At 38.0% G+C, this 17529-nt stretch overlaps 1 protein-coding gene across 3 annotated transcripts in view; it reads left to right on the top strand.

The window, feature by feature from the left end:
* PTP4A2 (protein tyrosine phosphatase 4A2) overlaps positions 1–16294 on the top strand; it is a 32227-nt gene extending 15933 nt beyond the window's left edge. The window contains exons 1-6 of one of the 3 annotated variants that reach the window (XM_047793033.1): positions 2010–2084; positions 2670–3371; positions 6392–6484; positions 10764–10894; positions 12463–12537; positions 13773–16294. In XM_047793033.1, coding sequence (XP_047648989.1) covers positions 3276–3371; positions 6392–6484; positions 10764–10894; positions 12463–12537; positions 13773–13881 — 504 coding nt within the window. In that variant the 5' untranslated portion in view covers positions 2010–2084; positions 2670–3275 and the 3' untranslated portion in view covers positions 13882–16294. Of the gene's footprint in view, positions 1–2009; positions 2085–2669; positions 3372–6391; positions 6485–10763; positions 10895–12462; positions 12538–13772 lie in introns of those variants that run through there. The other 2 variants (XM_047793032.1, XM_047793034.1) reach the window with 2 other exon arrangements.
* Positions 16295–17529: the final 1235 nt, after the last annotated feature.

The raw sequence follows: 17529 nt of genomic DNA, 5'->3' as shown, positions 1-17529 counted from the left end.
TTGAAAAATATGTGGGTACCTCCATTAGTCAAAATTGAAGGAAAAATAAATAAGGAGTTAGGAGACCTGGTTTCTTGTCCTGGATCTGCTACTAATTCACATCATGGTCTTAGTTAAGTCATATTAACCTCTCTATCTCAAACATCACTGTTTTTTTTCTTTCTTTTTTTTTAAGGTCAGTGTATTTGATTTCTTAAGTTTCTGCTAATCTTAAAATTCCTTGACTGAGAGTTCCTGTCATGGCGCAGCAGAAATGAATCCGACTAGAAACCGTGAGGTTGTAGGTTAGATCCATGGCCTCACTCAGTGGGTTAAGGATCCGGTGTTGCCATGAGCTGTGGTGTAGGTCACAGGCATGGCTCAGATCCTGCGTTGCTGTGGCTGAGTTGTAGGCCAGCAGCTGCAGCTCCGATTGGACCCCTAGCATGGGAACCTCCATATGCCACGGGTGTGGCCCTAGAAAGCAAAAAAAAAAAAAAAAAAAATCCTTGACTGAACAAGAAGAACGCTATAAAATGTGTACTCTGAAGTGGCTGTGTTTTTAGGGCTGTAGTTAGAATTATGAGTTAGGAAGAATGATGGTATGTATTTTTATTTTTCTTACTTGGAATGTAGAGGTTTTGTACTTTTACTGAAGTGAATAATTCATTCTGCTGAGGTTTTAAAGGTCTTATAATGCCCTTTTGAATTTATTGTCTATCATACTTTAGGACTATTTCAGGTTTTTTTTGTTTTTTTTTTTTTTTTTGGTCTTTTTGCTTTTTCTAGGGCCACTTCCACGGCATGTGGAGGTTCCCAGGGCTAGGGGTCTAATCAGAGCTGTAGCCGCCGGCCTACACCAGAGCCACAGCAACTAGGGATCCGAGCCATGTCTGTGACCTACACCACAGCTCACGGCAATGCCAGATCCTTAACCCACCGACCAAGGCCAGGGATCGAACCCTCAACTTCATGGTACCTAGACAGATTCGTTAACCACTGTGCCACGATGGGAATTCCCTATTTCAGTTTTACACTTGTGTCTGTGGTAATATAGTCAAAAGTATCTAATTTATAAAATAAAATGCCATAAGAATCTCATAAAAAGAAGACTTGAAGATAGATGATTAGGCTTGAAAGTTTGAGGCTTAGATTTGTCTTTATCTGTTTCAGTTTTTTTTCTTTTCTTTTTTTTTTTTTTTTTTGGTCTTTTTAGGGCCACACCCACAGCATATGGAGGTTCCTAGGCTAGGGGTCCAATCAGAGCTGTAGCTGCTGGCCTACACCACAGCCACAGCAATGCCAGATCCGAACCACATCTGTGACCTACACCACAGCTCATGGCAACTCTGGATCCCTGACCCACTGATCGAGACCAGGATGGAACCGGCATCCTCATGGATACTAGTTGGGTTTGTTAACTGCTGAGCCACGATGGGAACTCCTATCTGTTTCAGTTTTTTTTTCTTGCAAGTGCTTCTGTGTGCTTTACTGTCTTTCATCAATTTGGTCACAGTCATCTTTTTTAGAGTTCTTAAATGAGCGTTTATTGGTGGCTTAGTTCAAAGAGGCAAGTAAAAGAAATGAGACCTTGTTCCTATTTTCAGAGGAATATATGATTATGTTGACACTGCCTGAGCCAGCTATACAGGCCTAAAATAATATTAAAATTTCTGCCACTTCAGTTTCTTGCCTTGTTTTTGGTAGGGATTAATATTTGGACAGGAGGATGCTGTGTGTATCATTGACCTTGAAATGCTTTTGGACTCTTTGAGGTAGTGATGTGAGAAATGGTAAAAAGGTAAACTTGATGAGAAATGAGAGAATGGGAATCATACATTAATTGAGTCAGCTGGCATTTTGGTACCTTGGAAAAAATGCAGGACTAACAGAAGACTTGGGTTTGAATTTGGGCTCAACTAACTTATTTACCTTAGATAAATCACTTTTCTGATCCTCTTTTCTCATTCCTCATAGGTAGTAAAAACTGCTCAGAGTTGTGAGGAAAAAAGACAACTTTTTGAAAGTACTTTATGAACTGATGTAATAATTGGGGCCAATGCATATATTTTGGATAGAAAGAATTAAATCCTCAAAGAATTTTGGTAAATGATCTTTCAGCCATTTACAGATGGGTATGATTTTATGCAAAGTACTTAACCATCAAAATAGAAAAATAAGATCATTGTGAACTTTATGAAAAAGAGTCCATGGGGAAAGCCTTCTCTAAGTATTTTTTAATCATTTAAAAATGACTTAAAATGGGAGTTCCCTTGTGGCACAGTGGTTGTTAAGGATTCCATGTTGTCACTATGGCAGCTCAGGTCGATATTGTGGCGCAGGTTCAATACCTGACTCAAGAACTTCCATATACTGCAAGTGCGGCCAAAAAAAAAAAAAAAGATATAAAATGAATTTAGAAATTCAGTCATTTTAAAATGATAGAAACAATCTTATTAGTATGGAAACTTTATTGAACCTCATTTTGAAAAAAGACGTACTTTACTTTTGAATCTATTTTAAAACTCTTGGTGTACGCTTTTATCCTATTCTCGATAGATGTCAGTAGTTTAGAGTTGGTGCTATGTCAGATGTCTTTGGGCTCATAAAGAATGTATTCTTGACTTTGGGTATTGTGTTTACTATGCTGTCAACCTCCAGTTCATTTAACTTATGCTTTTCTCCTCCAGGTTTTTCGTTGGAATATACGTTGCACATTTATGGCGATTCTGAGTGTGAGGGCAGACTTCTGCCAGGCTCAGCACAGCATTTCCGCTGACAAGTGAGCTTGGAGGTTCAATGTGCCATAATTAACATTGCCTTGAAGACTCTGGACACCGAGACTGGCCTCAGAAATAGTTGGCTTTTTTTTTTTTTTTTTTAATTGCAAGCATATTTCTTTTAATGACTCCAGTAAAATTAAGCATCAAGTAAACAAAAGTGGAAAGCGACCTACACTTTTAACTTGTCTCACTAGTGCCTAAATGTAGTAAAGGCTGCTTAAGTTTTGTATGTAGTTGGATTTTTTTGGAGTCCGAAGGTATCCATCAGCAGACATCGAGGCCCAGATTGAATTTGGATTCAAGTGGATTCTAAATACTTCTGCTTATCTTGAAGAGAGAAGCTTCTTAAAGAATAAACAAGTTGAATAGAGAAAACACTGATTGATAATAGGCATTTTAGTGGTCTTTTTAATGTTTTCTGCTGTGAAACATTTCAAGATTTATTGATTTTTTTTTTTTTTCATTTTCCCCATCACTTTCACACACGCACACTCACACTTTTTATTTGCCATAATGAACCGTCCAGCCCCTGTGGAGATCTCCTATGAGAACATGCGTTTTCTGATAACCCACAACCCTACCAATGCTACCCTCAACAAGTTCACAGAGGTAAGATTGTAGCATGGTCTTATCTTTTGGATTGATTTATAGGTAAAATCCCATTAAAGATTAAAAACCATTGTAAAGAAATCTGTGTTTAGGGTGTGGATGGTCATTTGATCAATCTTTGAATTGAATTGAATTAGTTACAACAGATTTTTAAAAGAATGTTTAAGGAAATTGGGGAGATCTTAGAGATTACTTAGTACTGTGTTTTTTTCCTTATATCCTTTCAACATTATTACCATTTCTTTTGTTATGCTTTAATATTAAAGATAATTAATATTGAACGCTTAGTAACACCAGCACTACAATAAGCAGTTTTATGCATTATATCATTTACTCCTAATAACCCTATGAGGTTGAGGTATGGGTACTATTATTATTTATATCCTATAAATGAGGAAACTGAGGGTCACAGTGATTTAGCAGTGTGCCTAAAGGCATGCAGTATGTGGAAGAACTATCTCTGACACTGAAGTCTATTTCTACCTCACATGTTCTAAAACCACTTTTGATGAAAAGCTACCCCAGAACTACCTAGCAGTAGTAACCATCATGTACAAGGGTTCAGAAACTTAGGAGAAGGAAAGGTATTAGAGGTAGGTGTTTTTTTTTTTTTCTTTTCTTTTTAGTGCTGCACTCATGGCATATGGAGGGTCCCAGGCTAGGGGTTGAATTGGAGCTGTAGCTGCTGGCCTACACCACGGCCATAGCAGTGCCAGATCTGAGCCGTGTCTGTGACCTACACCATAGCTTATGGCAACGCCAGATCCTTAACCCACTGAGTGAGGCCAGAGATTGAACCTGCAACCTCATGGTTCCTAGTCTTGGATTCATTTCTGCTGCGCCACAATGGGAATTCCTTAGAGGTAGCATTTTTTGGTCAGATCTTGAATTTTTTTCTATTGGTAGTAGTAAGGAAATTTTTGTACTTAAACATTTGAATGTTAGCTTTTTAATCATTCTCAAGTTTTTCAGTCTCAGTGTGATTTCTGTTGATGTATTTATGGAGGAGACTTAGAGAGCTAGATGAACTCCTAGAGATTCTAAATCTATCCTTCTCACTTGACATATGGCAGAAAACTGAGTTCAGAAGAGGTATTGACTTGGGGAAGATCACAGATATTTACCATAAAAAATTCTGCCATAACCTTTCAGTGAACAGCTACTGTGGAGTTCTTTTAATGGGCTTTTATTTGTAGTTAAAAACACTTTTTAAATTCCTTACTCAATATATAATAACTTGAGTTTCTAAGAAAGTCATTCTTTATAAGAAAATCTTTCTGTGAAAAGGAAAGTCCTTTAGCAATTAAAATAAACTTGTCTCTTTAGGTAACCAAATGATGACGCTTCTCGTAGGATATCACTGTTGCTGCTTATTTATACTTTTAATTCTCTGAGCTTCTTAACTTTGTGTACACAGTGTACAAGTGGTTCCAGGCCTTTATGCCCTCAGGTTGTTCAGTCACCTTTAAGCCTGGCTGAATTACGTGATACTATTTTCAGCCTGTGGATTCCTTAGTCATAGACTCCTGCAACTATAAAAAGATGTTGGTGGCCCCTTGAAGTTAGGTAGTTACTGGATCAGGCATTACTGTAGGACAATTTAAAGGAGCAAGGCGTCTGGCTATAACTGTGTGTTAGTTGGCTTTGTAATATAATATCACTTTTCCCCCCTTTTTTGGCCTCCCTGTGGCATATGGAGGTCCCGGGCCAGGGGTCAGATATGAGCCACAGCTGTGACCTAAGCCACAGCTGCAGCAATGCTGGATCCTTAATCCACTGTGTTGGGCTGGGGAATCAAACCTATGTCCCACTGCTCCCAAGATGCTGCTGATGATGTTGTGCCACAGCAGGAACTCTATAATACCACTTTTTAATCTTAATTTCTGAATTACTTTTACTTGTTTCTTTAAATTAAAAAAAGCGGTTAACTACTTAGTATATAAAATAACAGAAGGTACAAATAAAAGACAATTTAAAATACTTAACTGTTAATACCTGGCTTCTACACGTTTTTATTTGTATATATGGATATATATAGATAGATAGATAGATAGGTAGGATCACACTGTATTGAAAAAAAATTTTTCTCCCGGAGTTCCCGTCGTGGCACAGTGGTTAACGAATCGGACTAGGAACCATGAGGTTGTGGGCTCAATCCCTGGCCTTGCTCAGTGGGTTAAGGATCCGGCGTTGCCATGGGCTGTGGTGTAGGCTGGCAGCTACAGCTCCAATTAGACCCCTAGCCCGGGAACCTCCATATGCCACAGGAGTGGCCCAAGAAATGGCAAAAGAGACAAAAAAAAAAAAATTTTCTCCCAACCCCTCATTTTTTTTGTAGCTGTCACAGTTCTCTGTATGGAAATGCTGTACTTTCTTTAACCATTCAGCTGTTTTTGGACCATTTATGTTTCTAGCTTTTTATCATCCAAACAATCTCTGTTGAAACATGCTGGTACCTAAATCTTTGTATATATCTTTAATTATTTCACTAGTATAAATTCCCAGAAGTAGAATTTCTAGGTCAAAGTGTGTGTGCTTTTAAAGTTTTTGTGTTATGCTGCCAGATTGCCCTTTATAAAGGTGGGTCCTAATGATTCTTCCACTGTTATTGGAAGAGTGTCCATTATATATGTTGTTACAATGAGAATGATTTTGATCTTTGTCTAAGAATCAGACCTCCCCCTTCAGTTTACAAGAGTATATTTTTAAAGCTTTGATTGCAGATTCTTAAAAAGTTTCATGGGAGTTTTCCTGTTGTGGCTCATGGAAATGAACCCGACTAGTATCCATGAGGATATAAGTTCAATCCCTGGCCTCACTCAGTGGGATAAGGATCCAGCAACAGCTGTGGTGTAGGTTGCAGATATGGCTTGGATCTGATATTGCTGTGGTGTTGACTGGCAGCTGTAGCTCTGATTCGACCCCTAGCCTGGGAACTTCCATATGCTTCACCTGTGGCCCTGAAAAGCAAAACAAAACAAAACAAAACAAAATTTCCTTATGTTTGTTTTTCTTTAAAGGAACTTAAGAAGTATGGAGTGACAACTTTGGTTCGAGTTTGTGATGCTACATATGATAAAGCACCAGTTGAAAAGGAAGGAATCCACGTTCTAGTGAGTGTGTAGTGTTTTAATTTTTCACTACAGACAAGTTGTACCTTTTAACCATAAATATATATATATATATATATTTTTTTTTTGTCCTTTTGCTATTTCTTGGGCCGCTCCCGCGGCATGTGGAGGTTCCCAGGCTAGGGGTCCAATCGGAGCTGTAGCCACCGGCCTACACCAGAGCCACAGCAACGTGGGATCCGAGCCGCGTCTGCAACCTACACCACAGCTCACGGCAACGCCCGATCGTTAACCCACTGAGCAAGGGCAGGGACCGAACCCGCAACCTCATGGTTCCTAGTCGGATTCGTTAACCACTGCGCCACGACGGGAACTCCTGCATAAATATTTTTAAAACTTGGCACTGAGAGTTTGCTTTCTAAACTTGTAGGAGATACAGTGATTTTAGCAATCTATTAAAATTCCTTTGGATTACCAGTTTTTTTTCATTTGTGCCCTTAATGTGTACACATGCAAAGTATTTTCACCAAATAAAAAGCAAAATTTAGTGCATACTTAGTTCAAGAAAATCGAAATTTCATTTTGTTTTCTCTAGGAAGTTAATACAATATTTGCCATTTGTTTCTAGGCTACTAGTTTGAATATAACTGAAAGTAATTTCCATGAGATGTTCTTAAATCACTTGGAAATATTCTCTCTGACTTAGCAAGTACAAATTGGTTACTTACTATTTTGTGGATAATTTATAGAGCACAAAAAGGTGGGAGAAGAAGATAAGAGAAAAGGATAAGGCACTTTGCTTCAGAGTAATTAGGATAGTTTCTGACACTTGATGGGTTTCTAAGAAGCTTTTGTAAGATAAGATTTCTTTCATAGTTCAGTTTGGACATAGTGATTGGAATTATTTTAAATTAAATTTCTCCTTGGCCTTTAAATTTGCTATTCATTATTGGAAATAGGAACCTCCGATTAGGTAAAATTTTATGCTTTATTCCCTAAACAGTTGTCTAAATTACAGGAGCATGTATTGAAATGACCTTGTAGTCTTTGTGTCTTAGAGCTGTTTGATGTGATTGTGTGAAGGCTTTGTAGTGGGAAGAGAACTGGAGATTTTTGAAGTAGTTGAGTAGGGAAAAGGTATCAAGGAAGATGTTGATACAAGGTTATGTTCCTTTTCTTTTTGGCCATGCCTGTGGCATGTGGAAATTCCTGGGCTAGGGATTGAACCCACACGAGAGCCCCAACCCAGGCCGCTGCAGTTACAACACTAGATCCTTAACCTGATGCACCACAGGAGAACTCCTGTTTCAAATTGTTTCAAAAAATTTTTTTTGAGAGGTAGTTGTGTAGTGGTTATTATTACATTGGTTAGTAGTTGAGAAGGCAGTTCTTGCAAAAAAAAAAAAAAAGATGTTTAATGAAATAAATGGTTAGTGGTTGAGAAGACAGTTCTTACAAAAATAAATAAATAAATGTCCTGTTGGTAAGGCCTTACATGTCTTACATCTGACCCATAAAGTTTCTTCACCTTCACTTTGGGGAAAACACACAAATTAAAAAGCCAAACATGGAGTTCCCGTTGTGGCTCAGTGGTTAACGAATCCGACTAGGAACCATAAGCTTGCAGGCTTGATCCCTGGCCTTGCTCAGTGGGTTAAGGATCCGGCGTTGCCATGAGCTGTAGTGTGGGTCACAGACATGGCTCGGATCCTGCATTGCTATGGCTCTGGCGTAGGCCGGCAGCAACAGCTCCAATTAGACTCCTCGCCTGGGAACTTCCATATGCCGCAGGTGTGGTGCTAAAAAGACGAAAGACTGGGGGAAAAAAAAGTGTTTTAATAGTATATTGTGGTAATAATACTTTGCTTGCATTCCCATTTCTAAGTGATTTTAAGGTCCCCTGGCTGGAAATCACTGAAGATAAGTATGAATATGTGTAAAATGTAGCCTTGTGTTTTAAAACATAAAAACAGATTTTTAACCTCTGTAATTAAACTGAATACAGGTTCTTTTTCCTGTATCATGAGTATGTTGTTTAGTGGGTAGATGAGAAATCATTTTGACAGATGGCAGGGTGAGAAAATGAACTACAGATTGACCATAGTCTGTTTGAATCAGTAATGTTGGTAAACACCTTTATGAAATAGAAGTGAACTAAAGAACTTGAAGTAGTTCGTAAAAGATAATGGAAGGATGGAGATTTATTCCAGGCCTTTAAATTTAGGCTTTTGTTTTGTTTTAAAGAGGTGTGATCAGATAAAATTAAAGGTCTAACTAAAGCTGTGGGGAAAAAAAAGGACATTTAAAATTAAGCTTGGAATTTCTTTTTTTTCCTAGGCAGAAATTTTAAGTTGGATTGTTAATTTCCTTTTGCTAGGTAAAGAGGGTTTGGGACATTTTAAAGGGCATATCCCTAAAGTGAGACCTCTCTACCCTTAACCAGTGTTCTTGCAAATCAGAGAGAGGCACATTGGAAAAGACTAATGGTGGTTTTTCAGCCGTGCCAGTTTGCAGTTCAGATGCTTCTAAATTATTATTTTAGAGATTATTTTGATAGAAACTGCTTATATAAGTAAGCAAAGCATGTTTCATATTTTTTTTCTAGCTAGATGCATTTTAGGGAGTATTACAGGAAGTAAGCTCTCGATTAAGGTACTTACTGGTTTTATTGCTATTTACAGTTAAACTCTATAGTGACATTTATAATGATAACACTGACAGCCCTTTAATTATGGGGCGTAGTTGACAAATCAAACATAACGTGCCATCATGGCTAATGGGCTACATGAAGTATTCTAGTGATGCCAGTAATGAGTGCAGAATCAATTTTGTACCCTGTCACTTTTCTCTTTTTCCTTCTCTAATATGTTAAAGTATTCTTTTCCAATCTCTCTTGTTGTGGCTCAGTGGAAATGAACCCGACTAGTATCCATGAGGATGTGGGTTAGATCCCTGGCCTCAATCAGTGGGTTAAGGATCCGATGTTGCCATGAGCTGTCGTATAGGTTGCAGATTTGGCTCAGATGCAGCGTGGCTCTGGCTGTGGCGTGGGCTGGCAGCTATAGCTCTGATTCTACCCCTAGCCTGGGAACCTCCAACAGGCTGCAAGTGCGGCTCTAAAAAAAAAAAAAAAAAAAATTCACAGTGTCTTCGCATTTCTGTGCTTGAAGTTAGATAGGAGAACATATGAATCTCCCTCCCCTGCCTTTCTTCAAAGCTGATTTGTGTTGGTTTCTCAGGAACTCATGCTAAATAACAAGATCAATCTTTGCCACTATAATGAATGCACATGGGATTGGTCTTCATTGAAAAAACAACCCAAGTCAATGAATACAAAAAGAGAAAGGAATATTTGAGAGTCTTCATTTGCTCAGGATCCTGTCATATGACACTGTGCTCGTTAAATGGGGTGTATATAATTTAGGCGGAGCTTGAAAAATATTTGCTAATTGACTTAAAAAATATGTATATAAGTACAGAAATGGTAGTATGATTCTGTTATGATATGCTAACTATTGGAAATTACTTATCCGAGAGCCTTCTCTAAAGACAAGATATTATAACTTAGAGCTATTTGGGGGATAATCCTCAAATATTTGTAGAGACCAATGAGATACCATTTGTGCACTTCTTTGCCAGAGTGGACTGCTGAATCTTGTTGACAGATATTGTGTCCTCTCTTACTTTGTCTTTGTTTTAATTTTTAGTTTTCTCTATTATGTCTAATTCTCTGTTCAGATAAAATATTTAAAGAACACTAGCCTCTTATCACTCCGATAAGAGATATTTCCAAAGATTAAATAAAGATCACTTGTTAGGATGTTGGCAATGCTTCATTAAGAAGGCTAAGTTGTTTGACACATTGAATTTTTGATATTGGATCATTTATCAGCAAAGATCAGAATTGTGTAATTAAGAATAGATATATAGGAGTTCCTGTTGTGGCTTAGTGGTAATGAACCCAAATAGTATCCATGAGGATGCAGGTTCAATCCCTGGCCTGGCTTAGTGGGTTAAGGATCCCGCGTTGCTGTGAGCTGCAGTGTAGGTCACAGATGTGGGTTGGATCTGGCATTGCTGTGGCCGTGGTGTAGGCCACTTCCATTCCTAGCCTGGGAACTTCCATATACCGCAGGTGTGGCCCTAAGAAGACAAAAAAAAAGAATATATATATATATATATATATATATTGCACTAACTGTATTATATATAGTACAGTTAGTGCAATTGGGCCTACCCTGTGTACTATGCAGCTGTTGTACATTAGGATGTTAACCCTGGAGAAAATATCAATTTAATACAAAAGGTTTTTCTCTCCCAGGATTGGCCATTTGACGATGGAGCACCACCCCCTAATCAGATAGTAGATGATTGGCTAAACCTACTAAAAACCAAATTTCGTGAAGAGCCAGGTTGCTGTGTTGCAGTGCACTGTGTTGCAGGATTGGGAAGGTAAGCTTTTTTTTCCCCCTTTTTTCTGTGAATTTATTATCAAAAATTTCACTTTGATAGAAAGTTGCATTTATTACACTAAATATTAAATTGCCTGAAAGGAAAGGAAGTGAGAGCCAAAGCTGATGTAATGATTTCCCAAAATAACTTTTTATGTTTCATTATTTGTCTGATACCATACCAGATATAGTGGGTGATGGTTCAGAAGTTGTTTTGAAACTAATTTAATGTAATTATCTTACCTTTGAGTCAAAAATAGAGTCTTATAATTCAGTATGTTTTCTTTTTCTTCCAATTTTAAGTAATCAAAGGTTTAGGTCTTTGAAATGGGCAACAAAGTTAAAGTAATTTTAGATTTAAAGAATCTGCATGGTTAATTTTGGATTGAGATGAATGGGAAGTTAATAGGTGGAGAGCAGATGGTTGAGTCTTAAACTTTTGAAAGTAGATGTATGGAGAATGAAAATTGATTTTTAAAATCTTTTTCCTTGAGCAATGCATGGAATGGTGTTGCAGCAGTCATCAACAACAGATTAAATGTCAGTTTATGACATGCCCTTTGACTTAAAACATTAATGCAGGCTGCTGTTGCCTCAAGGTGGTGGTGACTCAGGCTTTACTTTGCTCAACTCTTTTGTTGGCTGTTTTCTTTTTTTGCAGTTTAGTGTAGTACAGTTTTATTTTTTTTTTCAGGTTTATAAGTTTCAGACCTTATCCTGAAGGGTAATGGTAGTGTTCTAACTTGACTTGGGGTAGTTTCTTAAATTAATAGCTATCCTAGTTAGGTAGTCAGTCCAAAGTTGGTGCCCTATAATGGGCTTTTTAAAAACATCATTTCCTTTGTTAGATTACACACACACACACACACACACACACACAGATAAATCTATTCTATATTACCAATTATTACCAATATTCTACCTACCAATTCTGTGATATTCTCCTAGCCTCGTGGGAAAGATTTTCTTGAAGTATTTGATGAGATATTAAAATTGATTTGTTGTGAATCAACCATACTTTAATAAAAAAATAAAATTGATTAGTAATGAAAATTCTGAGATACTGAAGATAATACATTTGGTCATTTATGACAAAATGATGTAAAAAATTTGAGCTATAATGTGATGTTTTAAAAGAATAAAGATCTCTTTAAAAATTAAGAATTTTGTGCTTTACTAAAAACAGAAAATACTGTAGAAGCTATAATGTTTTAGTTACCTTTTTTTTTCTTTCTTTTTTCTTCTTTTGGCTGTCCCACAGCATATGGAGTTTCTGGGCCAGGGATCAGATCTGAGCCGCAGTTGTAACCTACACTGCTGCTGTGGCAACGCCAGATCCTCAACCCACTCTGCTGGGCTATGGATCAAACCTGTGCCCCACTGCTCCAATCATGTTGTGCCACAGTGGGAACTCCTAGATACTTCTACTATGTAGAAAGGTACCAAATATTTAGGAATAAGGAAAGCTCAAGCTTTACATGGTTTTGGTAATATGTAATCCTGGCTTAAAAAAAAAATCCTTTAATTCCAAAGACCTCTGGTTATTTACAAATAAGTTTCTTTCTTCAGGGCACCTGTGCTGGTTGCACTTGCTTTGATTGAATGTGGAATGAAGTATGAAGATGCAGTTCAGTTTATAAGACAGTGAGTATGAAATTTTATGTTCAAAAACACATAAAGCAAAATCATGCAAGAGAAAGAAATTATGAAAGTATGCATTTATAGTGCAGAGTTATTTGCTGTCTTTGGTTTAAAATATTGCTTGAAGTTATCAAAAAATGCAAGTCATAAAGAGACTCACAATAATACTACTGGCGCCAGATTTAAAGATTTTCTAATTTAGGGGTAAAGTTGGACATTATAAAATATGTCCAGTAGGAGTTCCCGTTGTGGCTCAGTGGTTAACGAATCCAGCCATGAGGTTGTGGGTTCAATCCCTGGCCTTGCTCAGTGGGTTAAGGATCCGGCATTGCCATGAGCTGTGGTGTGGGTCGCAGATGTGGCTCAGATCCTGCATTGCTGTGGCTCTGGCGTAGGCCAGTGGCTACAGCTCCAATTGGACCCCTAGCCTGGCAACCTCCATATGCTTCGGGTGCGGCCCTAGAAAAGACAAAAAAATTAAAATATGTCCAGTATATGACTTGAATATCTAGGAATCTTTGAAAAGTTAGGTAGTAGAGTCTCAGTGATCTAGTGTCTCTTTTAATGGATGTACAAAATGCCTTCCAAATTTGTAACTTTCTGTGACTAAAAGGAAAGGAAGAAACTATACAGGAGCAGTTAATCGCTTAGGACCCTTCAGTGACCTGTTCCGTTAAAGAATCAGGATGGTAGTTCTCAGACAGAATCTGACATGAGTCTGGAATAACAGGCCATGCTGTTTTGCTGTCTAGGATTCTTTGGCAGTTATGTTACCCTTTCCCTTTTTAAACTTTTCTTGAAAGAAAGAGAAAATGACTGTGATAAAGGGCATGAGATGTATGGTAGCATTTCTAGGAAGGTAACATATTTCAGGGAATGCCAGCTGAGTCTGTTGCTTCATGTAAATATTTGCTCATTTATACTAAATGCTTGCTGCTGACTCTATTATGAAGAATATGTTAATTGGGAAGAATGAAGTCAGATGTCTCTGGATAAACCATTCTGATGTTTATTAAATGATTAATAGACGAATGAGAGCAAAGAAAATTTGTCCATTTTTTCTCTTAGGAAAGCACAGGAAGTTCATGTTTCAACTTAGTCCTTTCACTCAAGAAGTGATGTTGTATGGGAAATATGCTGGTTTTCAGCTTTGTAGAGTGAGAAAGGAATAATGCATTTCGGTGAAGCAGGTGGACTCTCTTTTAACATGACAAAACTTGCCATTCTTGTATTTTCAGGAAAAGAAGGGGAGCATTCAATTCCAAACAGCTGCTTTACCTGGAGAAATACCGACCTAAGATGCGATTACGCTTCAGAGATACCAATGGGCATTGCTGTGTTCAGTAAAAAGAAATGCATACGAAGGCTGACTTGATTGTGGCATTTAGAGGGAACTCTTGGTACCTGGAAATGTGAATCTGGAATCTTAACTGTGTCATCAAAGTAGTGATGGATTCAGTACTCCTCAACCACTCTCCTAATGATTGGAAAAAAGCAAACAAAAAAGAAATCCCTCTATAACGTGAATAAAAATGTTTAAGAAAAGAAAAAAAGAAAGAAAAAAGGGATTAATTCAGTGAAGGGTGATTTTGCTCCTAGTGTTGGAGTTTGAATTTCTGCCAGGATTGAATTATTTCAAAATCTCCTGTCTTTTTAAACTTTCTCAAAATAGGTCTCCAAGGAAAACCAGCAGAACATTAGCCTGTGCAGAACCATCTGTTTGGGGAGCACACTCTTCCATTATGCTTGGCACATAGATCTCCCTATTGTGGGATTTCTTTCTTTCATGGGGGGGCGGGGGGGGGGGGATATTTTTCTCTTCTTCTCACTTTTTTCTGTCCCTCTTTTTCCCCCCGATACAAGTTGTAGATGGAATAGGAGAAGCCCATTTTGCTTTAGATGTGTGTGCAGTCTGGCAGCCTTAAGCCCACCTGGGCACTTTTAGAAAAAACAAAACAAAACAAAAAAACACCAAAAAAAAAGCAGTGGTATATATATTATGTGATCCAGGTGGTTTTTAGTCTTTATTGATGGTGGGTATTCATGTTAGTTTCTTTTCTTGAAAACCATATTCAACATTAGGCAGAGTAGCCAAGAACCTTTTGTTTTGATAACTTTGTGGAGAAACAGCGTTTTAAGAGGAGTCTCTTCTCAGAGAACTTAGCTGAGAGTCAAATTCTTTTCTTTTCCAACCAATGAAGCTAAGTGGATATCCCAGAGGTTTTTTTCTGAAGAGGAGTACTCCAGGCCATCACTGAAGATGTGTCCAGGCAGAGCATTAGCACACTTTCTACACTCTGTAGAATTGTGGGCTGTAGCAACTCTGATTTTCTGTCTAATGATGTCAGAAAATGCTCGTAGTTAAAAATTTTTATTTTAGAACTTATTTGTACTCTGAATTTTCAGGAACAGTCAAAGGAGTAGCAGCAAAGACAATATTTTAGACTTGAGAAATGCCTGTAATGGGTATTTTCCAAACTGTCCCCTATATGTACAGTTCAGTTTAACCACTGATTGCCTTGTTATTTTCTTACTAGGTCTTTATGAAATTCAAAAAAAAAAAAAAAAGATTGCTGGTTCAAAACCAACAATGCCTAGTGAGTGTGTGTCCACAGGCCATAACAGGGTAGAAGAGAGACAGAACGAGTGGTTCAATGAGTAGCAAAGGGACTGTGTGGCTAGTGAATTGGTGTAATGTATCATTTTTGTAGATTCTTTGCTGGGTTCATTGTGCAGATCTAGAAAAGCTGTTTTCCTGCTCCTTTGCAGAAGTTAGTTGTGACCAGGCTGCATTGACAAAGAAGTTGGGAGATACCATCAGGGGCTCTTGCACTCTCCATCTAAATATTAACATGCTTAATAGTGCTCTGCTTCCAAGGATTTGAATAAAGCCTTAGGGTCATCTTGTCCTGTTGGAGTTTGCTGTGTAGAGCCATAACTTTCCATTTTGTTAGGATCAGCTAGGCCAGTAGGAATGGACTGGGACCTTGTCTCACACTGATGATACCTCAGATGTTGGCTGGCTATGTGAACTGCCTATTTCCTGTGCTGAGTTGTTTTGATTTTGAAATAAATGAAAATCTGTAGATTCTCTCCCGCCCAATCCCAAAAAACAAAACAAAATAATGCTTTTTGAAATTGTTTCTAGGATTTTAAAGTGAAAAATGATGGTACTACCCAAACTTCTTTATTTCAGAACTTGACAGTAGATTCCTCTAACATAGGCTCAAGATCAAAACAGCATACCCTCTAAGCTCAGATAGACTGTTGACTCCAAGGGTTTTAATCAATACCATAACAAACCTTTTTCCTTTGACATGCTCGGATTTTTGTTGTTTGGAGGGAGGAAGGGAGGGGAAGGGAGAGGTTTTGTGTGTGTGTGTGTGTGTGTGTGTGTGTGTGCGTGCGCACGTGCGTGTATGCACGCGTGCGAGTGTGTAGTATCCACCAGTATCAGTGCCTGCCTGAGTTAGGAAAATTACATTCCTGGTTCTGTGAGAGGAGAAGGGTGAATAAAGCATCATGAAACATTGGCCCTTATTTTGTTTTGAAGTATAGAGTAATGTTAATTGTTCTCAGAACTGGATTTTCTTCTTCAAAATTAAAAGTTTTTTTTTTCTTTTGGATTCAATGAAGTACTGCTAGCTTAAGCCAGTTTGACATGGTAAGAGAGACGTCAGACTGATGAAAGGTGTGCAGCCTGATTTAAAACCAAACCCTGAGCCCTTTTAAAGAACAATAAAACATATTTTACATGCTCTTTGTCTGTGCATTTGTTCTCCACCCTCAGGTTGAGTTTCGCTTATGTCTCCTTAAAAAACTTGGTTTTCTCAAGGCCTGTTTTGGGTCTTGCTAATAATTACTGCAAGGAGGTGAAATAATTATAGAGGTTGGGATGTTCAGATTTTATGGCTCCCAGGTGTTCAGTAGGGGCAGCCTGAACATTAGTTGGGATACATCTGGTTCATTTTCTGGTTCAGTTCTTGGATACTAGGAATTCAGCATCTTGTCTCAGTTCAAAGAATTTGTTTATACCAATAGGGTTTTTATGTAGGACTGAAACTTTTTACTTGAACTCTTTAAGAATAGTGAGAAAGGAGGAACTTTACATACCATAGGATTTGAGGTGGGAGCTTTCCCTTGAACTATGGATAAACATCTACTCTTCCATCCAGATAACAAATCTATGCAGTGAGGTACTAAGAATGAAAAGACCCTGGTCCCACTTTGGAGGACTTCAGTCCAGAAGAGTCAGATATGTGCACATACAAACAAGAGTGAGTGGTTACAGAACTGTGTGACCTATAGTTCACTGATTTCACTTCATGTCCTTTATTCCCGAGCTCAGATTCTGTGGTCTAGTGTTAGAATCACTTGGCCACACAGTACATTGCTTTGTCCCTTCTCTTGCTTCATTATACCTGTCTGGCTGAACTCCATTTATGGTTAAGTTCAGTATGCCACGTTCTCTGCACTTAGAGCATGTATGCAACTGAACTTGCTAGCATGGTTTCTGTGTTTGAAGTCATGATTTCCAGTAAGGCCTTAGTACCTTCTGGCAAGCCTGCATTTCTCTATCCCACTTACTCTTTCAGTCACCTTGAAAACTTGAAAGATAAAGAATTTTAACACCTTTCTTATCCTCACTCAGCTTGTGGCTTTTTTTTTTTTTTTTTTTACCTTAGAAAATAGAAACAGGGAGATTCCAGAGGCTTCTGCTGTTGCTTTTTTTTTTTTTTTTTTTTTTTAAGTACTTTGAGTCAGCTTCTTGATAGCCATACTTAGAGCCTTGACTTGAAGGGATTATACAAATAGCGTGTTAAGTGCTGTGACTAAAGGAACCTATGGGAAGAGTGAAGATTTACTGGTAAAGTATTACCAAGTATTTGAGCACCTACCACATACTACACACAAGTGAAAGCACTTAGGATATGGTGGCAAAGACAAACGCTGCCCTTACAGGGTTTAAGTACTATTGGAGAAGATAAAGAATAA

This window comes from Phacochoerus africanus, chromosome 8, assembly GCF_016906955.1.
Source record: "Phacochoerus africanus isolate WHEZ1 chromosome 8, ROS_Pafr_v1, whole genome shotgun sequence".
Lineage (NCBI taxonomy): Eukaryota > Metazoa > Chordata > Mammalia > Artiodactyla > Suidae > Phacochoerus > Phacochoerus africanus.
The sequence above is the reverse complement of the archived record's forward strand: the minus strand, read 5'-3'. Positions and strand labels throughout refer to the sequence as shown.